Source organism: Xenopus laevis, chromosome 6S, assembly GCF_017654675.1.
Source record: "Xenopus laevis strain J_2021 chromosome 6S, Xenopus_laevis_v10.1, whole genome shotgun sequence".
NCBI classification, from domain to species: domain Eukaryota; kingdom Metazoa; phylum Chordata; class Amphibia; order Anura; family Pipidae; genus Xenopus; species Xenopus laevis.
The window spans coordinates 7240624-7260903 of NC_054382.1; the positions used below are offsets into that span (position 1 = coordinate 7240624).

Genomic DNA, 20280 nt, shown 5'->3' on the forward strand with positions numbered 1-20280 from the left:
ATTCCAAGATATTAAAGGATACAGGTACTGTTAATATGAATGAATTGTTACAACATCGCCACCTGCTGGTAAGTTTCCCACCAGTCTGACCAGCAAGTAGTCAAGGAAGAAGTTGTCAGGAGAAAGAAAGAGGCTGCTCTGATATTCTTCTGCTTAGGAAAAATTTGAGAAAGGTTTCTATTATTTTTCCTAAGCAGAAGAACATCAGAGCAGCCTCTTTATTTCTCCTGACAACTTCTTCCTTGACTACTTGCTGGTCAGACTGGTGGGAAAATGACCAGCAGGTGGCGCTGTTGTAACAAAATTCATTCATATTAACAGTACATGTATCCTTTAATATCTTGGAATTAAAACAAATAAATAAATAATGAATGTACATTGCAAAAGTGCTTAGAATATCCCCCTCATTAATTTTACATTCGCTTATTTTTAAGGTTTACTTATCCTTTATTAAGACCAATCTTGTGTGCCCTCCATGCACAATATTACTGTAGCTTAATACCCAGAGCCAGAGGGTTGGGCAACCTATGACACCTGCATCACTGGAGGCTCAGTAGAGGGAGGATCCGGTAGACATAGAGCCTCACAATCAAATGGGGTTAATGACTGTATGTTATATTACAGACTGGAATCAAAAGGCAAAAGTACAGAGTTACCATAATGTGCAGCTTCTTGGGCGTCCACCACTCTCCATCCTGGATGGACCTGGGATTGAACCTGGAGTCTGACTGTCTGAGGAACTGGGGTTTTAGTACATAACCGCACGCTCCATTGTCCTGGAATCGGCCCTGATACACGTCCATCTCTGCACAGGGGGTCTGGAAATTTAGAGCCACTGTCGAAAGGAGAATAATTCCAGTTAGTCCATAGGCAGAGATAATATTATTATACAGGACCTGTTATCCAGAATGCTCAGGATCTGAGGTTTTCCAGATAACGGATCTTTCTGTAATTGGGATCTTCATCTTAAGTCTACTAGAAAATCAATTAAACATTAAATAAACCCAATTGGCTGGTTTTGCTTCCAATAAGGATTAATTATATCTGAGTTGGGATCAAGTACAAGATACTGTTTTATTATTACGGAGAAACAATTTTCAAAAATCTGGATTATTTGGATTAAATGGAGTCTATGGGAGACGGCCTTTCCGTAATTCAGAGCTTTTTGGATAACGGATCCCATCTCCTTTCTAGCCTTTTTTTTTAAAATAGAGCTGATGTATTCCAATATTATACATCATTCCCATCAGGAATTGTCCCAGTGGAGCTTACAATCTACGGTCTCTATCACATTCAAATGCTGCCTGTATGTTGGAGTGTGGGAGGAAAGCAGAGCGCCCAGGGGAATCCCACACATACACACGCAATACATACAAACGCCTTGCAGTTAGTGTTGAGACTGGAATTGAACCCGGGGCCCCAGAGAAGTAGTGCTGCCCATGATGCCCATTATACTAAACTCCAATCACATCCCCTAATGTAACTAGTAAAACAAATACGGCAGAAATGCAGCAGTTTGTGTGTGTTATTTGTTATGGTGCAACGGTTTTGCTGATATGTGTAATTTTTTTGTTTGTTTTTTGACTACAAATCCCCTTTATTTTGCCCCGACTACATGACACTAACGTACCAATCTGACAGCCCACGTTCCACGTATCCACTGGATTGTAGTTGGACGAGTCCGTTCTCATGCCGTCGGGATAGATCCGGGTCAGCTGCCGTGTGTTGTGCTTCGTGAATTTGTTTCCTGATCAGGAAAAAAAACAACAAAGTCACACAATGAGTCTTCCCATCGCACAATGCAGTAACTATCAAGCAACTTGGCAGTCAGGGAACTGACAGTTTGGTGAGAGACCCTCCAATAAAACAAGTGAGTAGCAGCACTACTGCAGGCTGGTCGCAATGTCTTGTCCCAACACCTCCCGTATATTTATAGATTGCCCCATTTTGTGTAAATATTTATTTTTATCATTCCAGAATAGAAATGTTTCTCCTGAGTCCCTCTTGTAGTGCTTGGATCACAACTCCTGGCTCACAGGGTGCTGGGAATTGTAATTCAGCAGGAGATATAGGCACTCAGAGAGCACCAGCAGCTCAGGGGTTCAGTGAAGATGACAGTTGCTCTGCATACGGAGCGCTCTGTCGTTTCTCTCAAGTTCTGGCACATGCTCAGTCCCACCTTTCACCCTGTATAAGGTCACCCTGGTGGGCCGGATACTCTTGCTCGTCACATAAGGAAATGGTGATTTTATTAAAGGGGTGGTTCTCCTTTAAGTTAACTTTTAGTATGTTATAGAATGGCCAGTTCTAAGTAACTTTTCAATTGGTCTTCATTTATTTTTTAGAGCTTTTTTGTTATTTGACTTCTTCTTCTAACTCTCCAGTTTTCAGATGGGGGTCACTGACCCCATAAAAAAAACTAGGGATCGGGATTCGGCCTTTTTCAGCTTCATTTGGCCGTATCCTTCTGCCTGGCGGAACCAAATCCGAATCCTAATTTAAATTAGGGGCAGGGAGGGAAATCGCATGACTTTTTGTCAGAAAACAAGGAAGTAAAAAATATTTTCCCGTTCCCATCCCTAATTTGCATAATCAAATTAGAAGGATTCGGATTCAGTTCGCTACTCGGCCAAATCTTTCACAAAGGATTCAGGGGTTCGGCCTATTCCAAAATAGTCTATTCGATGCATCCCTTAAAAAGCAAATGCTCTTTAAGGCTACAAATATATTGTTATTGGTAGATTTTATTACCAATTTTTTTATTCAGGCCTTTCCTATTCATATTCCAGTCTCTTATTCAAATCAATGCCTGGTTGCTAGGGGAATTTGGACCCTCAGAATTGGCTCTACAGTTGTTCAGCTTTGAGTGAAATCTTCGTATGCTATAGAGAGGGATACTCTGAGACAATTTGCAATTGGTTTTCATTTTTTATTATTCGTGGGCTTCGAGTTATTTAGCTTTATTCAGCAGCTCTCCAGTTTGCAATTTCAGCCATCTGGTTGCTAGGGTCCAAATTCCCCTAGCAACCATGCTCTGATTTGAATAAGAGACTGGAATATGAATAGGAGAGGGACTGAATAGAAAGAGGAGTAAAGATGAATAAAAAGTAGCAATAACAATACATTTGTAGCCTTACAGAGCATTTGTTTTTAGATGGGGTCAGTGACCCCCATTTGAAAGCTGAAATGAGTCAGAAGACAAATCGTTTAAAAATTATAAAAAATAAATAACGACAACCAATTGAAAAGTTATTTAGAATTAGCCATTCTATAACATACTAAAAGTCAGCTTAAAGGTACACAACCACTTTAATTTAAAGGTACACAACCCCTTTTAATGGGACTGAGCAGCAACAACATTTAACCAGCCGGGACACCAGGGCTACAGGGAGTGGAACCATCATAACCCACTTCTCCCCTCACAGATGTAAGGAAACCATTTTTCTGGGTTTAAACCTAATAGCAATAATATCCCTAACACACGACTAATGTCACAAGGAGAAGCAGAGACTGGGGGGCAGATAATTGGGGCTCCCACCTGATTCATTGGCCAGCTTTAGGGCTTTGTCCTCAGAGAGGGACGACATCTCATAGAAGGACTGGTGTTCCAGAGCGTAGTCAAAGCCACTGAAGTGCACACTCTTACAGTACACAACTGTGTCCGACAACTCTTTGGCAAGTTTCAGCTTCGCCTGCAAATCAGTTTAAACAAAACTTTAGCATCACCAGTAACACAAGCTCTGAATAATAAATCACAAGGAGGCTTCATATTTATCCTTTTAGGGTTCATCCAACGACACAATCCCCTACTTTGCACATATATACATTTAAGAGAACTCTAGAAAATTGCCTTTTATGAATGTAGATAATAGAGAGGATTCTTTGTGATTAAAGGATAAGTAAACCTTTAAAATAAGTGAATGTAAAATTGATGAGGAGGCTATTCTAAGCACTTTTGCAATGTACATTCATTATTTATTTATTTTTCATTCCAAGATATTAAAGGATACATGTACTGTTAATATGAATGAATTTTGTTACAACAGCACCAGCTTAATACCCAGAGCCAGAGGGTTGGGCAACCTATGACACCTGCATCACTGGAGGCTCAGTAGAGGGAGGATCTGGTAGACATAGAGCCTCACAATCAGTCTGGTTTCTGGCTGCTGGGATTAATGACTCCTGCAATCACGCGGTATTTTATATTACAGAGTGGAATCAAAAGGAAAAAGCACGTAACTTCTTCCTTGACAACTTGGTAGAATGGTCAGAAACTAAGCAGCAGGTGGCGCTGTTGTAACAAAATTCATTCATATTAACAGTACATGTATCCTTTAATATCTTGGAATTAAAAAAATAAATAAATAATGAATGTAAATTGCAAAAGTGCTTAGAATAGCCCCCTCGTCAATTTTACATTCACTTATTTTTAAGGTTTAAGGTTTTAAGGCACATGCCCAAAACAGGGGGTAAAAGGATTAATCAAATTCCTGATAGTCCCACCCACAGATGAGCCCCTCTGCTTTCCTCAAGGAGCCAGACCTAGAGCATTCCAAGGACTTGCCTTCCTCTGGGCCTCTTGCACTTTGGATTTAACAGCTTCATCCTCCATTTCTGCTGCCTCATCCTCATCAGACACATCGTCAGCCTCCGTCCCACTGGCGCTCGCACTCCTCACGTCGTCCTCCAGTTTATTCAGCTTCTTCCCCTTCACCAGGATTTTCCCCTTCAGTTCCTGAAGTCAGAAATAAAAGCTGCCATTATACAGAGGGTGGTGCAGTAACACTGTGATATGGGGGGGGGGGTCCTCCTGATTTACAATTGTAACACATATATGCAAAAACACTGGGGATGGGGGGTCTATGACTTTTTCACTGAGGAGCCCAGTGATGTAATCCTGCTTCTCTGATGTCACACAAGTACATTACGTGCACTACACATTAGGGACAGAAGGTGGCAGGCAAACCAAATATTTTGTCACCCACCTGGTGCTGAAAAGAGTCAGAAGAAGGCAAATTAAATTAAACTATAAAAAAAATAATGAAGGCCAATAGAAAAGTTGCTTAGAATAAGCCATTTCATAATATACTAAAAGTTAACTTAAAAGTGAATCAACCCTTTAATGGAACTACAGAATGAGGCTCCAGTCTCACCTCTGGTGATGGGAACTCCTTCAGCTTCCCCTCCAGTGGCGCCACCAGGAGCATATCTCCCAGAATGCTTTTCATGTGGTCAGCCATCTTGATTTGCTGTTCCAGGCTGCAGTGGTTCTCCAGGGAAAGTATCACAGGGTAAGGAGAAGTCTGCATGGGGGAAAAAAGACACAATATGAGAATTGTACCCGAGTCAGCTAAACTGTAACTTTCCTACAATTTGATTTCCCTTAGTACTTCTGGTTTATACCCTATTCCACCCCTGGAAGCAGGACCCCATAGGCTCTGTCAATGTCACCCGTCTCATCCACGAAACAGATTATTTGTTTATCTACAGCTCTTTAATATCATTTCTGAACAATGAAGATTTTAGCTGCAAGATGACAGTTAGTTCTGCCTGGTTGGGATCCACTTCTTTGAACAAATGACATTTGGTTTGTTTGAGCTTTAAACCATATTTCTGCAGTCTCTGAAACACCACCTTGTGAATCAAAAATGATATCAGCCAAGTAGATCAGGACAGCCTCAAAATTCCAAGCCCCGAGCAGCAGACAATTAGTCTTTGAAATGCCGCTGGGGAATCGTTCAAACCAAATGGCATTATCTTCATCATAACGAGATAATATTCACTGGACCACAGTAACTGATTTAATCGTTCTGTGTGTGTGTGTGGGGGGGGGTCAATCTCTGGGTATTCAGGTTAATGGAACAGTAACACCAAAAAATGAAAGTGTTTAAAGTGTATCCTGTGCTTGAATGGCTGCCCCCATGGCTTCACAGCAGCTTGTTTATATAAACTATAGTAGTACTTATCTGTTATCTACTGTGTATCCTGTGCTTGAATGGCTGCCCCCATGGCTACACAGCAGATTGTTTATATAAACTATAGTAGTACTTATCTGTTATCTACTGTGTATCCTGTGCTTGAATGGCTGCCTCCATGGCTACACAGCAGCTTGTTTATATAAACTATAGTAGTACTTATCTGTTATCTACTGTGTGTCCTGTGCTTGAATGGCTGCCCCCATGGCTACACAGCAGCTTGTTTATATAAACTATAGTAGTACTTATCTATTATCTACTGTGTATCCTGTGCTTGAATGGCTGCCCCCATGGCTTCACAGCAGCTTGTTTATATAAACTATAGTAGTACTTATCTGTTATCTACTGTGTATCCTGTGCTTGAATGGCTGCCCCCATGGCTACACAGCAGATTGTTTATATAAACTATAGTAGTACTTATCTGTTATCTACTGTGTATCCTGTGCTTGAATGGCTGCCTCCATGGCTACACAGCAGCTTGTTTATATAAACTATAGTAGTACTTATCTGTTATCTACTGTGTGTCCTGTGCTTGAATGGCTGCCCCCATGGCTACACAGCAGCTTGTTTATATAAACTATAGTAGTACTTATCTATTATCTACTGTGTATCCTGTGCTTGAATGGCTGCCCCCATGGCTTCACAGCAGCTTGTTTATATAAACTATAGTAGTACTTATCTGTTATCTACTGTGTATCCTGTGCTTGAATGGCTGCCCCCATGGCTACACAGCAGCTTGTTTATATAAACTATAGTAGTACTTATCTGTTATCTACTGTGTATCCTGTGCTTGAATGGCTGCCCCCATGGCTTCACAGCAGCTTGTTTATATAAACTATAGTAGTACTTATCTGTTATCTACTGTGTATCCTGTGCTTGAATGGCTGCCCCCATGGCTACACAGCAGTTTGTTTATATAAACTATAGTAGTACTTATCTGTTATCTACTGTGTATCCTGTGCTTGAATGGCTGCCCCCATGGCTACACAGCAGATTGTTTATATAAACTATAGTAGTACTTATCTGTTATCTACTGTGTATCCTGTACTTAAATGGCTGCCCCCATGGCTACACAGCAGTTTGTTTATATAAACTATAGTAGTACTTATCTGTTATCTACTGTGTATCCTGTGCTTGAATGGCTGCCCCCATGGCTACACAGCAGATTGTTTATATAAACTATAGTAGTACTTATCTGTTATTTACTGTGTATCCTGTACTTAAATGGCTGCCCCCATGGCTACACAGCTGCTTGTTTATATAAACTATAGTAGTACTTATTGGTTATCTACTGTGTATCCTGTACTTAAATGGCTGCCCCCATGGCTACACAGCAGCTTGTTTATATAAACTATAGTAGTACTTATCTGTTATCTACTGTGTATCCTGTACTTAAATGGCTGCCCCCATGGCTACACAGCTGCTTGTTTATATAAACTATAGTAGTACTTATCTACTGTGTATCCTGTGCTTAAATGGCTGCCCCCATGCTTCCCACCCGGCTCTTGAAGAACGTTCATCCCTGAGATCACAGGTATCGGCAGAGATATTGTCTCCTTGAGCAGAAGGAATCCTCTAGCACCTACCTTGTCCATGGTTGTGATCCAGTATGAACTAATTGTGATGAATGTAATTAATTAGCACACAACTGAACCGTCACACCCTGTGGCTTACTTTGAAGGCGTACTTCTTAATGGCCGATATGACATCTTTGAAGAGAATCTTGGACGTCAGGGTGTAACCGTGATAAATAACGGGCTCCGAGTTCGGGCCGTCCCAGCAGTCCAGTTCTACACAGCGGCATCCCTTAGACAGCGCCCTGGATAAACAACACAGGCACATATTTATCAAGCAGGGGGCTAAATTGAAACTGCACCTATATAGGACCACTGGGCTGTTCATTCAGAATAACATCTCCTGCTATTCTCCATTTCACCAGCCACTTCTAATGATCAGAAAAGGTCAGTTCTTCGCAGGCAGTTACAAGGCAGGTCGGGAAAATTGGTTTCAAGGTTTTTGTGCACATTCACACTTTTATAGTAGTAACATAATATAGCAGAGCTGGTATGGGCCCAGTAGCACTTACCTGATGTACGCCTCCGTACTGCTTGGGCCTGTGAGCTGGTCCTCCATCAGGTAGGTATTGTGAGAGGAGGAGATAAAGTAGTGGCTGAGGGGCTGCTTCATGTCCTGATAAACCTTCCTGTGCGACACATTAAACAGGTTCCCGTCGTCCGACAGCAGGTAAATAAGGAAACCGTCCTTGGTCATCGCCTCTTGCTTTTTGGCTGTTAGACAAATGGAACTGCTTATTCGGAAACGGGTTTGTTACAGTTGTGAAGATATGGAATTCTCCCCCTGAATCAGTGGTACAGGCTGATACATTAGATAGCTTTAAAGGAGAACTAAACCGCCCGCGATGTGAAGTCCCCACCTCCGTTGGCCCCCCTCCCTGCCTCCCCCTAGCACAGTCTTACCCCAGAATTCTGTCCCCTCTTGAAATAGTGACAGCACATGCAGAGTGAGTGCAGCGGAGCTCTCGGGCGCCATCTTCTTCTCTTCTGTAATCTTCGTGTCTTATTTCTACCCTTTCGGCGCATGCGCAGTTGTCGTTAACCGGAAGATTACTCCAACTGCACATGTGCCATTACGCTGCTCTCTTCACAAAGATTATCGAAGATAAAAAGATGGGGCCGTGAGCTCCGCTGCGCTCACTCTGCATGTGCAGTCACTATTTTAAGAGGGGACAGAATTCTGGGGTAAGACTGTGCAGAGGGGAGGGGGGTTTAGTTCTCCTTTAAGAAGGGGTTGGATGGTGTTTAGCAAGTGAGGGAATACAGGGATATGGGAGATAGCTCATAGTACAAGTTGATCCAGGGACTGGTCCCATTTTGGAATCGGGAAGGAATTGGCAAATTGAAGAGACTTCAGATGGGTTTTTTGCCTTCTTCTGGATCAACTGGCAGTTTAAAAAATGTTAAAGGAGAAGGAAAGTCTTCGTGCACTTGGGGGTGCCAAATGTTGGGCTCCCCCAGGTGATTCTATTGACTTACCTGAAACCCCAGCCGGTGCTCCTATCAGCAGAAAACTGCACCGGCCCAGGGTTATACCAGTGAGCACCACGGAGCGATCCTCTTCCGTCTTCCTTATTCTTCACACGGCTGCGCATGCGCATTAGAACGAAAAGCCAGAAAAAGTCGCTATTGCAGTTTTCTGCTGATAGGAGCACCGGCCCGGGGTTTTAGGTAAGTCAATACAATCACTTGGGGTGCCTAACATTTGCCACCCCCGAATGCACAAAGACTTTCCTTCTTCTTTAAAAGGTTGAATTTGATGGACGTTTGTCTTTTTTCAACCTAAATTCCAGAACCCACCAGCACACCCTGGCCTCTCCAGCATAAGTTGGCCCGGTGCACAGTCAGAAGGGATCGGCAACCCCAATTGTAGTCAGCGTAATAAAAGAAAAACTGGCACTCAGAGCTCCATGCATGCGGGCAAAGCCGTGCGTGTTTATTACAATGTAACGTTTCGGGGGCGGGCCCCTTCGTCTTTTTTCAACCTAACTTACTATGTAACTATGTTATATAACACATGTAAACAATGGAAACCAGGAGTCGGGTGATTTTTAGATCTATTGCACACAAGGGATTTTGATCACTGATTTGGGGGGGGGGGGGTAGATCCTACTCATTAATACTCCCATTTTGCACATTTGACATTAAGGGAGGGCAACTTACCCTGCTCGCTGGGCTCATACTTTTCTATAAGGGACTTGGCATACTCGGCCCCCACACTTTCCCGCTGTTCCTTCGAGAGGAACCGGAGCAGGTTCTCGGTAGACATGAGGCTTCCGCCGTCGGAGTAGGTGGCAAATATGACGTCAATCTCTTCTCTCTCAGTCAGGATCTTGTAGAACGTCTCGATCTCCTCCCCTTCCAGGGTGCCCGACTGGGACTTGTCACATTGCTGGGAGTTACAGAAAGACATCAGACTAGTCCTCAGTTTAGTCCCAGAATTCCCCAGTTGCACCCATGAGCTCTAAGCACAGCGTAAGGCAGATCACAGGCCTTGCATGGAATGGTGGTGGGGTCCAGAAATTTACATTGGCCCTGGGCCATAATGCAATAGTGGCTACTTGCCCGTGTCATCATAAAAAAATCTTGCACTGCTATAAATGCTGATGAGTCGTGGCACAAGGACTCTCTGATTGGCTCATTTATTGATGCAAAAAAATGCCCATCTTTGTGCAAAGCACTGTGCCCAAAATGTGGCCACCCCGAGCAAATATTTGTAGTGACCATCAAGCAAACCATGTGATCTTCATGCCTGACAGAGTTTACTCACATGTAGCCCATGACCCACAGGGGGCAGATCATTGGTTAAATTTCCAAGAAGTTATATTAATCTAAAACTAGATTAGTAAGAAAAGATTATGATGTGGTAAAATAAAAAGTCTTGTGATGTTGTCCTGTTCAATTATTGAGCAGAGAAGAGTCATCTGACTTTTCAATGGTCAGTTCTAAGCAGATCAACATCACAAGATTCTCCTCTTCTCACTAACCTAATTTTCTACCGATGGTGTTCAGTTGGCTGAAAAGAAACAATAAGTGTAGCTGTTGTTTCAAATTAATTCTATTAGCCGTGCAATAAATGCGAATATCTTAAAAACGAGGGGGAAAAAAATCTAATCTGAATTGCAAAAGTGCCGAGAAGACTTCTCTGAGTAATATTTACATTTATTGTTCCGAGGGTCTAGGTTTCCTTTTAAGCGTGCCGAATTTTAAAAGTGAATTTGAAAATGTAATAAGTAATATCACCGGGCTTTCCAAATCATTATCAGACTGGCAGTGGACAAGCAAATTATTAACAAGCAGGCGTTAATGTAGGGGAGTTTGGCCTTTAGCTGCCGTTGGACTACAGCTCCCAGCAGCCAGTGGTTAAATGCACAGAGAGTACCTGAAAGATCTGCTTGGCGTAACTCTCATCCGTCTCGATATTCACTTCTTGCAAGAAGCCCTTGAGTTCTTTCAGGGTCATCCTGTTATCCTTGTTCTTATCTGCCTTCCTCAGGCACGAGTGGATCCAGCTTGTTCCAAAGCTAAGGACAACTCAACCTATATTTGCCTTTGGATTGATATACACCCATCAGATAAAGGATTCCTCTTCATCATGGGGAAACCCGTTTCCTAGTACAGGTATGGGACCTGTTATCCAGAATGCTCGGGACCTGGGGTTTTCCGGATAACTAATCTTTCCGTAATTTGGGTCTTCATGCCTTAAGTCTACTAGAAATTAATTTAAACATTAAATAAACCCAATAGGCTGGTTTTGCCTCCAATAAGGATTGATTATATCTTAGTTGGGATCAAGGACAAGATACTGTTTTATTATTACAGAGAAAAAGGAAATCATTTTAAAAAATTTGGATTATTTGGATAAAATGGAGTCTATGGGAGACAGCCATTCTGTAATTTAGCTTTCTGGATATCGGGTTTCCGGATAAGGGATCCTATACCTGTACATTCATTATTTATTTATTTATTTTTAATTCCAAGATAGTAAAGGATACATGTACTGTTAATATGAATGAATTTTGTTACAACAGCGCCACCTGCTGGTCATTTTCCCACCGTCTGACCACCAAGTAGTCAAGGAAGAAGTTGTCAGGAGAAAGAAAGAGGCTGCTCTGATGTTCTTCTGCTTAGGGAAAAAAATTAGAAACCTTTCTCAAATCTTTCCTAAGCAGAAGAACATCAGAGCAGCCTCTTTCTTTCTCCTGACAACTTCTTCCTTGACTACTTGGTGGTCAGAAAATAACCAGCAGGTGGCGCTGTTGTAACAAAATTCTTTCAAATTAAAGGACCAGTAACATCAAAAACTTTTTTTAAAAAATTCGTTAGTATACATTGAAAAAAAAAAACACCAAGACAAATGAAACTTTAAAATCACAAAGTTTTTTTAATTTACCAAAATTTCGCTCCTCTTCAGAAAAGGCGACAGGGCGACGATTCATTGTGCGGCGCTCGATTTCTCCGCCCTGGCTATCTCCTATAAGGTAGACGGGAAGGAGAAAGCGAGCAACGCATGATGGATCGCCTTTTCTGAAGAGGAGCGCAAGCGGAGTTTCGGTTTGGTTATTTCTTAATAAAGACTTAGTGATTTCAAAGTTTATTTTGTCTTGGTGTTTTTTTTTGTTCAATGTATACTTTTAATTTTTTGAAAATATTTTTTGATGTTACTGGTCCTTTAACAGTACATGTATCCTTCAATATCTTGGAATTAAAAATAAATTAATGCATGTACATTGCAATAGTGCTTAGAATAGTCAATTTTCCCCTTTTTTTAAGGTTTACTTATCCTTTAAATGTGTCAAGATATGCGACTGACCCTAAACAGCCGGAGTTTCTCCCCGTGTCAGGCAGTCTCATGCCAGGCCGTAATTAATAGGTGAACCTAGAAAATGGCAGTGGCGCTGGTATATTTTTGTCCCTGAGCTCACGCCCCCTTCTCTATAGGAATATCTATAATTATGGGCACCGTGATCTGCAGGAATAACAGTCGTTCAACTAAAATACTCACATGAAAGGAAGAATACGGCTCATTAGAGAAGAGTTGACATAGTAATATAGGAGCTGAGGTTGATATAAAGTTCAGGCCAATCTATATTTAAAAGCAGAAGGGGGCGCTAGAGAACAGAGCGTGGGTATATGAGTTCTCAGGGGTACCTGCCCGTCATACACAGAAACATTGGGTATTGTAGCCAACATGTCTGGCTGCCTATAAAAAATGTGGCAAGCAGAAAGCATTCTCTGTGCCATTATCCTGTGTTGTTGCTAGGCTCCTTGTCCCTTAGCAACCAGATAACGCTTTACTTTATGCTCTTCTATCATGAGAGGCTGGGGCCACTTCCACTGGCGGGTGTTGTGACACAGTCCAAGCAGAAGAGATAAGGGTAAATCAGTTCCTCTGTCTCTGGACAGGATAATAACACTCATCTTCAAACCATTATTCAAAGTGAAATAGGAAATGCTCTGGGTATAAAGGGAAGTGAGCTGGGACTGAGCCATTGAATCAGCTTCACAGCGGTATAAATAAGCAGTCACGATACAACTTCATCATATGGATGGGCCGACCATATTGCAGGAATACTGAGAGCAACACCAGAGTTATAAATCAGTCGTTGCCCGATTTAAAGGAAAACTAAACTGTAAAAATTAATATGTCTTAAAATGCCATATTTTATATCCTGAACTTTTTGCTCGAGGCTAAAGTTTGAGCTTGTCAATAGCAGCAATGATCCAGGACTTCAAACTTGTCACAGGGGGTCACCATCTTGGAAAGTGTCTGTGACACTCACATGCTCAGTGGGCTCTGATTGGCTGTTGAGAAGCTAAGCTTAGGGCTCGTCACTAATTATCCAGCAGAAAATGAGCTTCCCTGGCTGTAATATAAGCTGATGCTACAGGTTTGCTGATTATTAGATTCTGATGCTAATTGCACTGGTTTCTGTGCTGCCATGTAGTAATTATGTGTATTAATTACTAATCAGCCTTATATTGTGACATTTCTATTCTATGTGTACTGTATATTGTGAGTGGCTCCCTAAGCTCAGTAAGTGACAGCAGCACAGAGCATGTGCAGTGAATCAGCAGAAAAGAAGATGGGGAGCTACTGGGGCATCTTTGGAGACACAGATCTTTACTGCTAAAGGGCTGTGGTTGCCTTGGGCTGGTACAAAAGCACAAAATATAATGTACAATATTTCTAGCTACTTCTTATTTAGGCTTTAGTTCTCCTTTAAACCTGCCAATCAAGTTAATCTTAAAATCCACAACCCCATGATGTAAAGCCCAGTGGTCCAGCCCTTCACATCTAGACACCATTAAACTGCTCCGGTTTCAATCAACAGGACAAGTAAATATTTGGGCAATGCTCCACTTGACACTACGCATTATTTTCAGGGTCACCCAGGGTGACTTACCCTTTAAAGCACAAAGGATACTGTTGCACCTTCTGAGTCTGGTTCATGGTACTGGAGTTAGTGAGGAGTTTACCGAAGCCGGAGACCCAGTGAGCCGCCTCTTTCTCATCACTGGCTATCAGGTTGAGGTTCTTGCGCTGCCCCTTAAAGATGATGGAGAAGCAGAGGTTGGACGGCGTGCTGGAGGCGAATCTTTGCATCTCCTCTGTCTGGTGCCCCGTCCGCACATCTTCAATATCGTCAACTGAGACTGTTGGAAAGGAGACAAACTGAGATGTGAATATCTGGATTTGGTTCAGCCTCAAAGGAGGAAGTTTCCCTTTAAATAAATGTTGTTTACTTTGGGGGGTTCAGTTGTGTATTAGACTTCTCTGTGCATAGAGCGGAGGCTATTGTGCTACAACCTCATGCCACACCCTCAATCAACCCAGCCACACCCTCAATCAACCCAGCCACGCCCTCAATCAACCCAGCCATGCTCTCAATCAACCCAGCCACACCCTCAATCAACTCAGTCACGCCCTCAATCAACTCAGTCATGCCCTCAATCAACTCAGCCATGCCCTCAATCAACTCAGTCACGCCCTCAATCAACTCAGCCATGCCCTCAATCAACTCAGCCACACCCTCAATCAACCCAGCCACACCCTCAATCAACTTAGTCACACCCTCAATCAACCCAGCCACACCCTCAATCAACCCAGCCACACCCTCAATCAACTTAGTCACACCCTCAATCAACCCAGCCACACCCTCAATCAACTCAGCCACACCCTCAAGCAACTCAGCCACGCCCATTTAGCCAGAAAATAGCCAGTTTGACCACCACTGTTTATGACCTGATTAGTGGGGCTAAAAGAGAAGCAATATGGTCACCCCCCCATTCATATGTATAAACACAAATATACAGAGAGGGAATGTTCTGGGCTATGGCTTTATACTGTACAGTGTTATAGGGCCCTATAGGGATACAGGCCCTATAGAGTTAATCTTTTCACCATTTCCTTGGGTTATTGGGTAGAATCCCTGTTACAGAATAACCTTTACAGTGATAGGCTGAGAGATTTGATGACACTGCTCTGACTCACTCCTACATAGTGTGTGCAGGGAGCGGCCTCTTCCTCTTTTGCCTCTGGATGTGATTCCAGCTGGATGTGCTCAGGGGGACTGAGTGCAATAGGCCCAGAAGAAGTCATGTGACCAAGTCGGGGACCAGGTAACCCCGTGAATGAGGAACAGATACACTAGGGCAGACTTGTCATAGTCTCTCTAGGAGAGAAAGGCAGATAGGATAGAGAGAAAGAGCAGCTGAAGCTCCAACAAGGATTTGCAGTAAGGGAGGAGCTTCCCAGAGGCTCTGTGTGTTGCCTCCAGTCAGGGACCTCAGTGAAGAGGGACTGTAGGGTACAAGCTGCTTCCTGACAACTTCCAGGAGGGAAAGGTTGTACTGCATTTGCCTGTGTACTCTCTGTGTGAGCCTGCCTTTGTTCTGTGTGAACTCTCAATATGCTGTTTTCCTCAAGCTCCTGCGTGACTACTGAAACCTGTGCTCATTTGCCCTTTTTGGCATAATAAACTGTTCCTGATTGTTAAGAACCTCCTGGCGCCCAAGTTGTTTTTGTGTGCACAGTAGCCTGGGGGGATGTAGTTGCACTACACCATAGAGGGAACACTTCCACTTAGCGAAGGCCCTGCCCTGGGTGTAAGTCGCGTGTAACCCATGCTCTAGTGTTCTAGCTGGTGAATTAACCCCGAGTGGCCCAAATAGGTGTTACATTTGGCTGCCCAACGTGGGGCATTAACCCTTTAAATACCAGGCTGTGCATTGTTTTGTTCGGATCGTACGAATTTTTCGAAGTGGATAAACGGAACTTATGAATTCTTTGAATCATACGAATTTCCTTCGAAGTATTTGGCCGTGGGTTCGGGCTTGGAGGTTCGCCCCGAATTTCATGAAGGCCTGCGGATGTCAGTTGGATGGGAGGAAGATGGATGTCCCGGATGGAGCCATTTCCTGCTCATGTGTGATCCTGGATCATGGATCTGGAAGAGGAGAACCTGGAGGATGGATTCTTCTGATGTTTCTACAGCTCTTCTATGGACTCCTGCAGAGTGAGATGCCTAGAGTGCTGCTTGCTTGTTTTTTTGTGGCTGGAAGGACTGTTGGACTAAGTGGGTTCTAATTCAGGACTATTGATCCCCACCACAACTCTTCTGCCTTGTTTCTGCACTTCAAGGATGACCTGTGTGGACCCTTGGGAGGAAAGAAAGTATTGGCGTATAATAAAGCTGACCAACTGCAACTGTTATTATTTAATGTTAATACAGTATTGTGTATGCTGTGTGCATTTTTCCTTTGCAGTGACCATTGTTACCAGGTATGCCTAGGAGAGGATACCAGAAGTGGATGTGATGGTACTGTTAGTTGAAATGTTGGGGATTGTTAAACCATTGTCAGGAGAAATGGGTTTTTTTTCCCCCGGGTGAATGTAGGGCCCTATAGGGATACAGGCCCTATAGAGTTAATCTTTTCACCATTTCCTTGGGTTATTGGGTAGAATCCCTGTTACAGAATAACCTTTACAGTGATAGGCTGAGAGATTTGATGACACTGCTCTGACTCACTCCTACATAGTGTGTGCAGGGAGTGGCCTCTTCCTCTTTTGCCTCTGGATGTGATTCCAGCTGGATGTGCTCAGGGGGACTGAGTGCAATAGGCCCAGAAGAAGTCATGTGACCAAGTCGGGGGCCAGGTAACCCCGTGAATGAGGAACAGATACACTAGGGCAGACTTGTCATAGTCTCTCTAGGAGAGAAAGGCAGAGAGATGAGAGAAAGAGCAGCTGAAGCTCCAACAAGGATTTGCAGTAAGGGAGGAGCTTCCCAGAGGCTGTGTGTGTTGCCTCCAGTCAGGGACCTCAGTGAAGAGGGACTGTAGGGTACAAGCTGCTTCCTGACAACTTCCAGGAGGGAAAGGTTGTACTGCATTTGCCTGTGTACTCTCTGTGTGAGCCTGCCTTTGTTCTGTGTGAACTCTCAATATGCTGTTTTCCTCAAGCTCCTGCGTGACTACTGAAACCTGTGCTCATTTGCCCTTTTTGGCATAATAAACCGTTCCTGATTGTTAAGAACCTCCTGGCGCCCAAGTTGTTTTTGTGTGCACAGTAGCCTGGGGGGATGTAGTTGCACTACACCATAGAGGGAACACTTCCACTTAGCGAAGGCCCTGCCCTGGGTGTAAGTCGCGTGTAACCCATGCTCTAGTGTTCTAGCTGGTGAATTAACCCCGAGTGGCCCAAATAGGTGTTACAGTGTAAAGGAGACATTATGGCAGCTCCCACCTATATGTATAATGATAAATACAATGCCTGCACACTCCCATACTGTACCCAGGGAAATAAATGCAGCCGAGTCTACGTATGTATTAGGAGTGGATGTCCCACAGGCGGATACAGAGCTGGTTTAAATCAAAATCTTTTTTTTTCCTTCGCACTCTGCTGGAAACTGGTCATAAAACAAAGGCAAAGCAAACACTGGCTGCAGGCAGATATATATATTTATTTCCACCAGGTTGGGTGCAGCCGGATTAACAATTAACCCCTTTAATGCTGCCGCTGATCTGTAACGTGATGCTAAACAGTCTCTGCGGAAGGTTTTGCTTTCCATCCCCATTATTCCCCCTAATAACTGAGCCTGGAACCCAAGTCAGGGGGAATATACCCTTTAACCCACTGGGAACGGGAGAGGAGCAATGGGAACTGGCAGTTTCCTACAGACAATTGCACATGACAGCAGTGCAAGGGGAGGAGTCACACCTACTGTCACAGGAGAATGAATGTTGTGTAAATAAATGTGACAAGTGCTCCGGTGGCACAAACTGAGTCAGCGCTGAATTCAGGGCGAGTCCCAAACGCCACGTACAGATTCACAGAACAGATTCAGGATTCTCTTCCAAAACAGCAATGTCTTGTGCCCTACAGCCTGGCATTTTGTTGCACTTGTGTGTGTGTAAAAGTGAAAGGATTTAAAATCAGGCACTACTGTGCTTTAGATGCTTTATTAAAGGAAAAGTAACACCAAAACAGGAAAGCTTTTTAAAGGAATAACAATATAATGTAGTGTTGCTCTGCACTGTTAAAACTGGTGTGTTTGCTTCAGAAACTCTACTATAGTTTATATAAACAAGCTGCTGTGTAGCCATGGGGGCAGCCATTCAAGCACAGGATACACAGTAGATAACAGATAAGTACTACTATAGTTTATATAAACAAGCTGCTGTGTAGCCATGGGGGCAGCCATTCAAGCACAGGATACACAGTAGATAACAGATAAGTACTACTATAGTTTATATAAACAAGCTGCTGTGTAGCCAGGGGGCAGCCATTCAAGCACAGGATACACAGTAGATAACAGATAAGTACTACTATAGTTTATATAAACAAGCTGCTGTGTAGCCATGGGGGCAGCCATTCAAGCACGGGATACACAGTAGATAACAGATAAGTACTACTATAGTTTATATAAACAAGCTGCTGTGTAGCCATGGGGACAGCCATTCAAGCACAGGATACTCAGTAAATAACAGATAAGTACTACTATAGTTTATATAAACAAGCTGCTGTGTAGCCATGGGGGCAGCCATTCAAGCACAGGATACACAGTAGATAACAGATAAATAGGTCCCTGGCCTCCAGTGTTTTTTTTAAATATTCTATAGGGCCCCTGTCACCAATGTTTTAGTAATTTTTGATGGCGGCCCTGGACAGGTCCCATACCTGTAATAATAATCGTGGATAATGGGAGTAGTACATAATAAGAGTGACAGAATGGCTGTGAATAAGGAATGATTATGAACAGGGAGTGTTTCCCTGCAGGAATGTGGTCTGACAAATTTCATTATATTAAACCCGTGTATCCCCTGGGGTATATCCAACCCTGCAGAAATATGTAGATGAGGTGCAGCCATCACAGATGAACAAATACGTTGATTATTTGAGGTTTTTTTTGGAACATTCCGACCAACTTGGCCATAATAATAGGAACTCAACTGCTGTGACCTATGGGCATGATGGGAACAGCGCCCCTCAGTGGAGAACAATAGATTACAACAAGCTGAATGAGTCCATCATTGATTGTCTCAATTTAGTAATTTAGCAGGACAGCAGAGGTTATAGATTGACCCCAGCCATAGGCTTGACCAGCCCCAACTCCTTAAAGTCTTGGTCTTCACTGACACTTAGACTAGGTAGCCTCAAACCCAACACTGGTCATTTCTGACCACACCAAACCAATCACACAACATGTGGGCCAATCAAATTTCATAATCATAAACATTTTTTTTCTAGTTTGCTATTGGTTGCACTGACATGTCTACATGGCCAAGTCCTGCTCATGTCCATAGCTCTACTGAGTTCATATGTGACTTGGTTTAGTGTTCTGGCAGCCCAAGGATCGAGTCAGATATTTGCTTTGCAGACGCCCAATTAAATGCTAGCTGCCGATTGGTTGCTATGCGTAACTAGACCTTGAACAAATTTTTGTGACCTTAATAAAGTAAATGCATACGATCCAACTGGTCCACTTGGGTGTAATACAGAGAGATAAGTAGGAATAATTCACTAACTCACAGCAGCATTGCCAGTAGCTGGGCTATAGCAAAGAGTTAATGAAAATCAGATGGTCGTAGCTTGGGCCCCACAGAGGAAATTCCCTGATCCCGACGCCTGTAGAGATAATAGAGCCCAGTGCTATTTGTATAGGAAACCCCGAACAGACATTAAAGGAAATGAGAAGGAGCGGCCAGACTGATCTCTTTGATGCCCCCACTCTATCATATCATCTGTTACTTCTGATTTATTTGTAAAAACAGACCAGCGGTGACATGGATTTACCACTTTCCAACAGCAGAAGAGACACATTGTCCTGGGGCCCCCAAGCTTTTTTAACTGAAAACTCCCCAAATGAGGCTGGAAAGACAGAGGCCAGACACCACCTGCCTATGTTCCTATAAAGACAGGGAATATAGAACAGGAAGATGGGAGCTGTTGGCATATAGAAATGTTGACAGTACAAAGCTTGGCCGACGAGGATGTGTATGTTTGGGTCGGTGACACTGCCTGTTAGTCTTCCATCCAACCCTGGCACAGACAGCCAAATCCCACTGTGTTTCCCAAGTAATGTGCACAACTACACAGAGGTACATATTATTGTAGATGGGGGGGAGCCGACATGTTGCTCTATAGCCCTTATTAGAGCTGAACCATCTTGTTGTTATTTAAAGAGAACAACAACTTTATAGCAGTGTTCCCCTGCAGTGGCCTCCCT

At 43.2% G+C, this 20280-nt stretch overlaps 1 protein-coding gene across 2 annotated transcripts in view; it reads right to left on the reverse strand.

The window, feature by feature from the left end:
• The window catches only part of plcd1.S (phospholipase C delta 1 S homeolog), a 53901-nt gene that overhangs the window by 5332 nt on the left and 28289 nt on the right, over positions 1–20280 (reverse strand). For both annotated transcript variants that reach the window (XM_018268984.2, XM_018268983.2), the window contains exons 3-12: positions 13978–14206; positions 10932–11061; positions 9713–9941; positions 8062–8263; positions 7650–7794; positions 5154–5303; positions 4565–4735; positions 3539–3692; positions 1631–1747; positions 657–835 (exon numbers count right to left, since the gene is read on the reverse strand). In XM_018268984.2, coding sequence (XP_018124473.1) covers positions 657–835; positions 1631–1747; positions 3539–3692; positions 4565–4735; positions 5154–5303; positions 7650–7794; positions 8062–8263; positions 9713–9941; positions 10932–11061; positions 13978–14206 — 1706 coding nt within the window. The remainder of the gene's footprint in view (positions 1–656; positions 836–1630; positions 1748–3538; positions 3693–4564; positions 4736–5153; positions 5304–7649; positions 7795–8061; positions 8264–9712; positions 9942–10931; positions 11062–13977; positions 14207–20280) is intronic.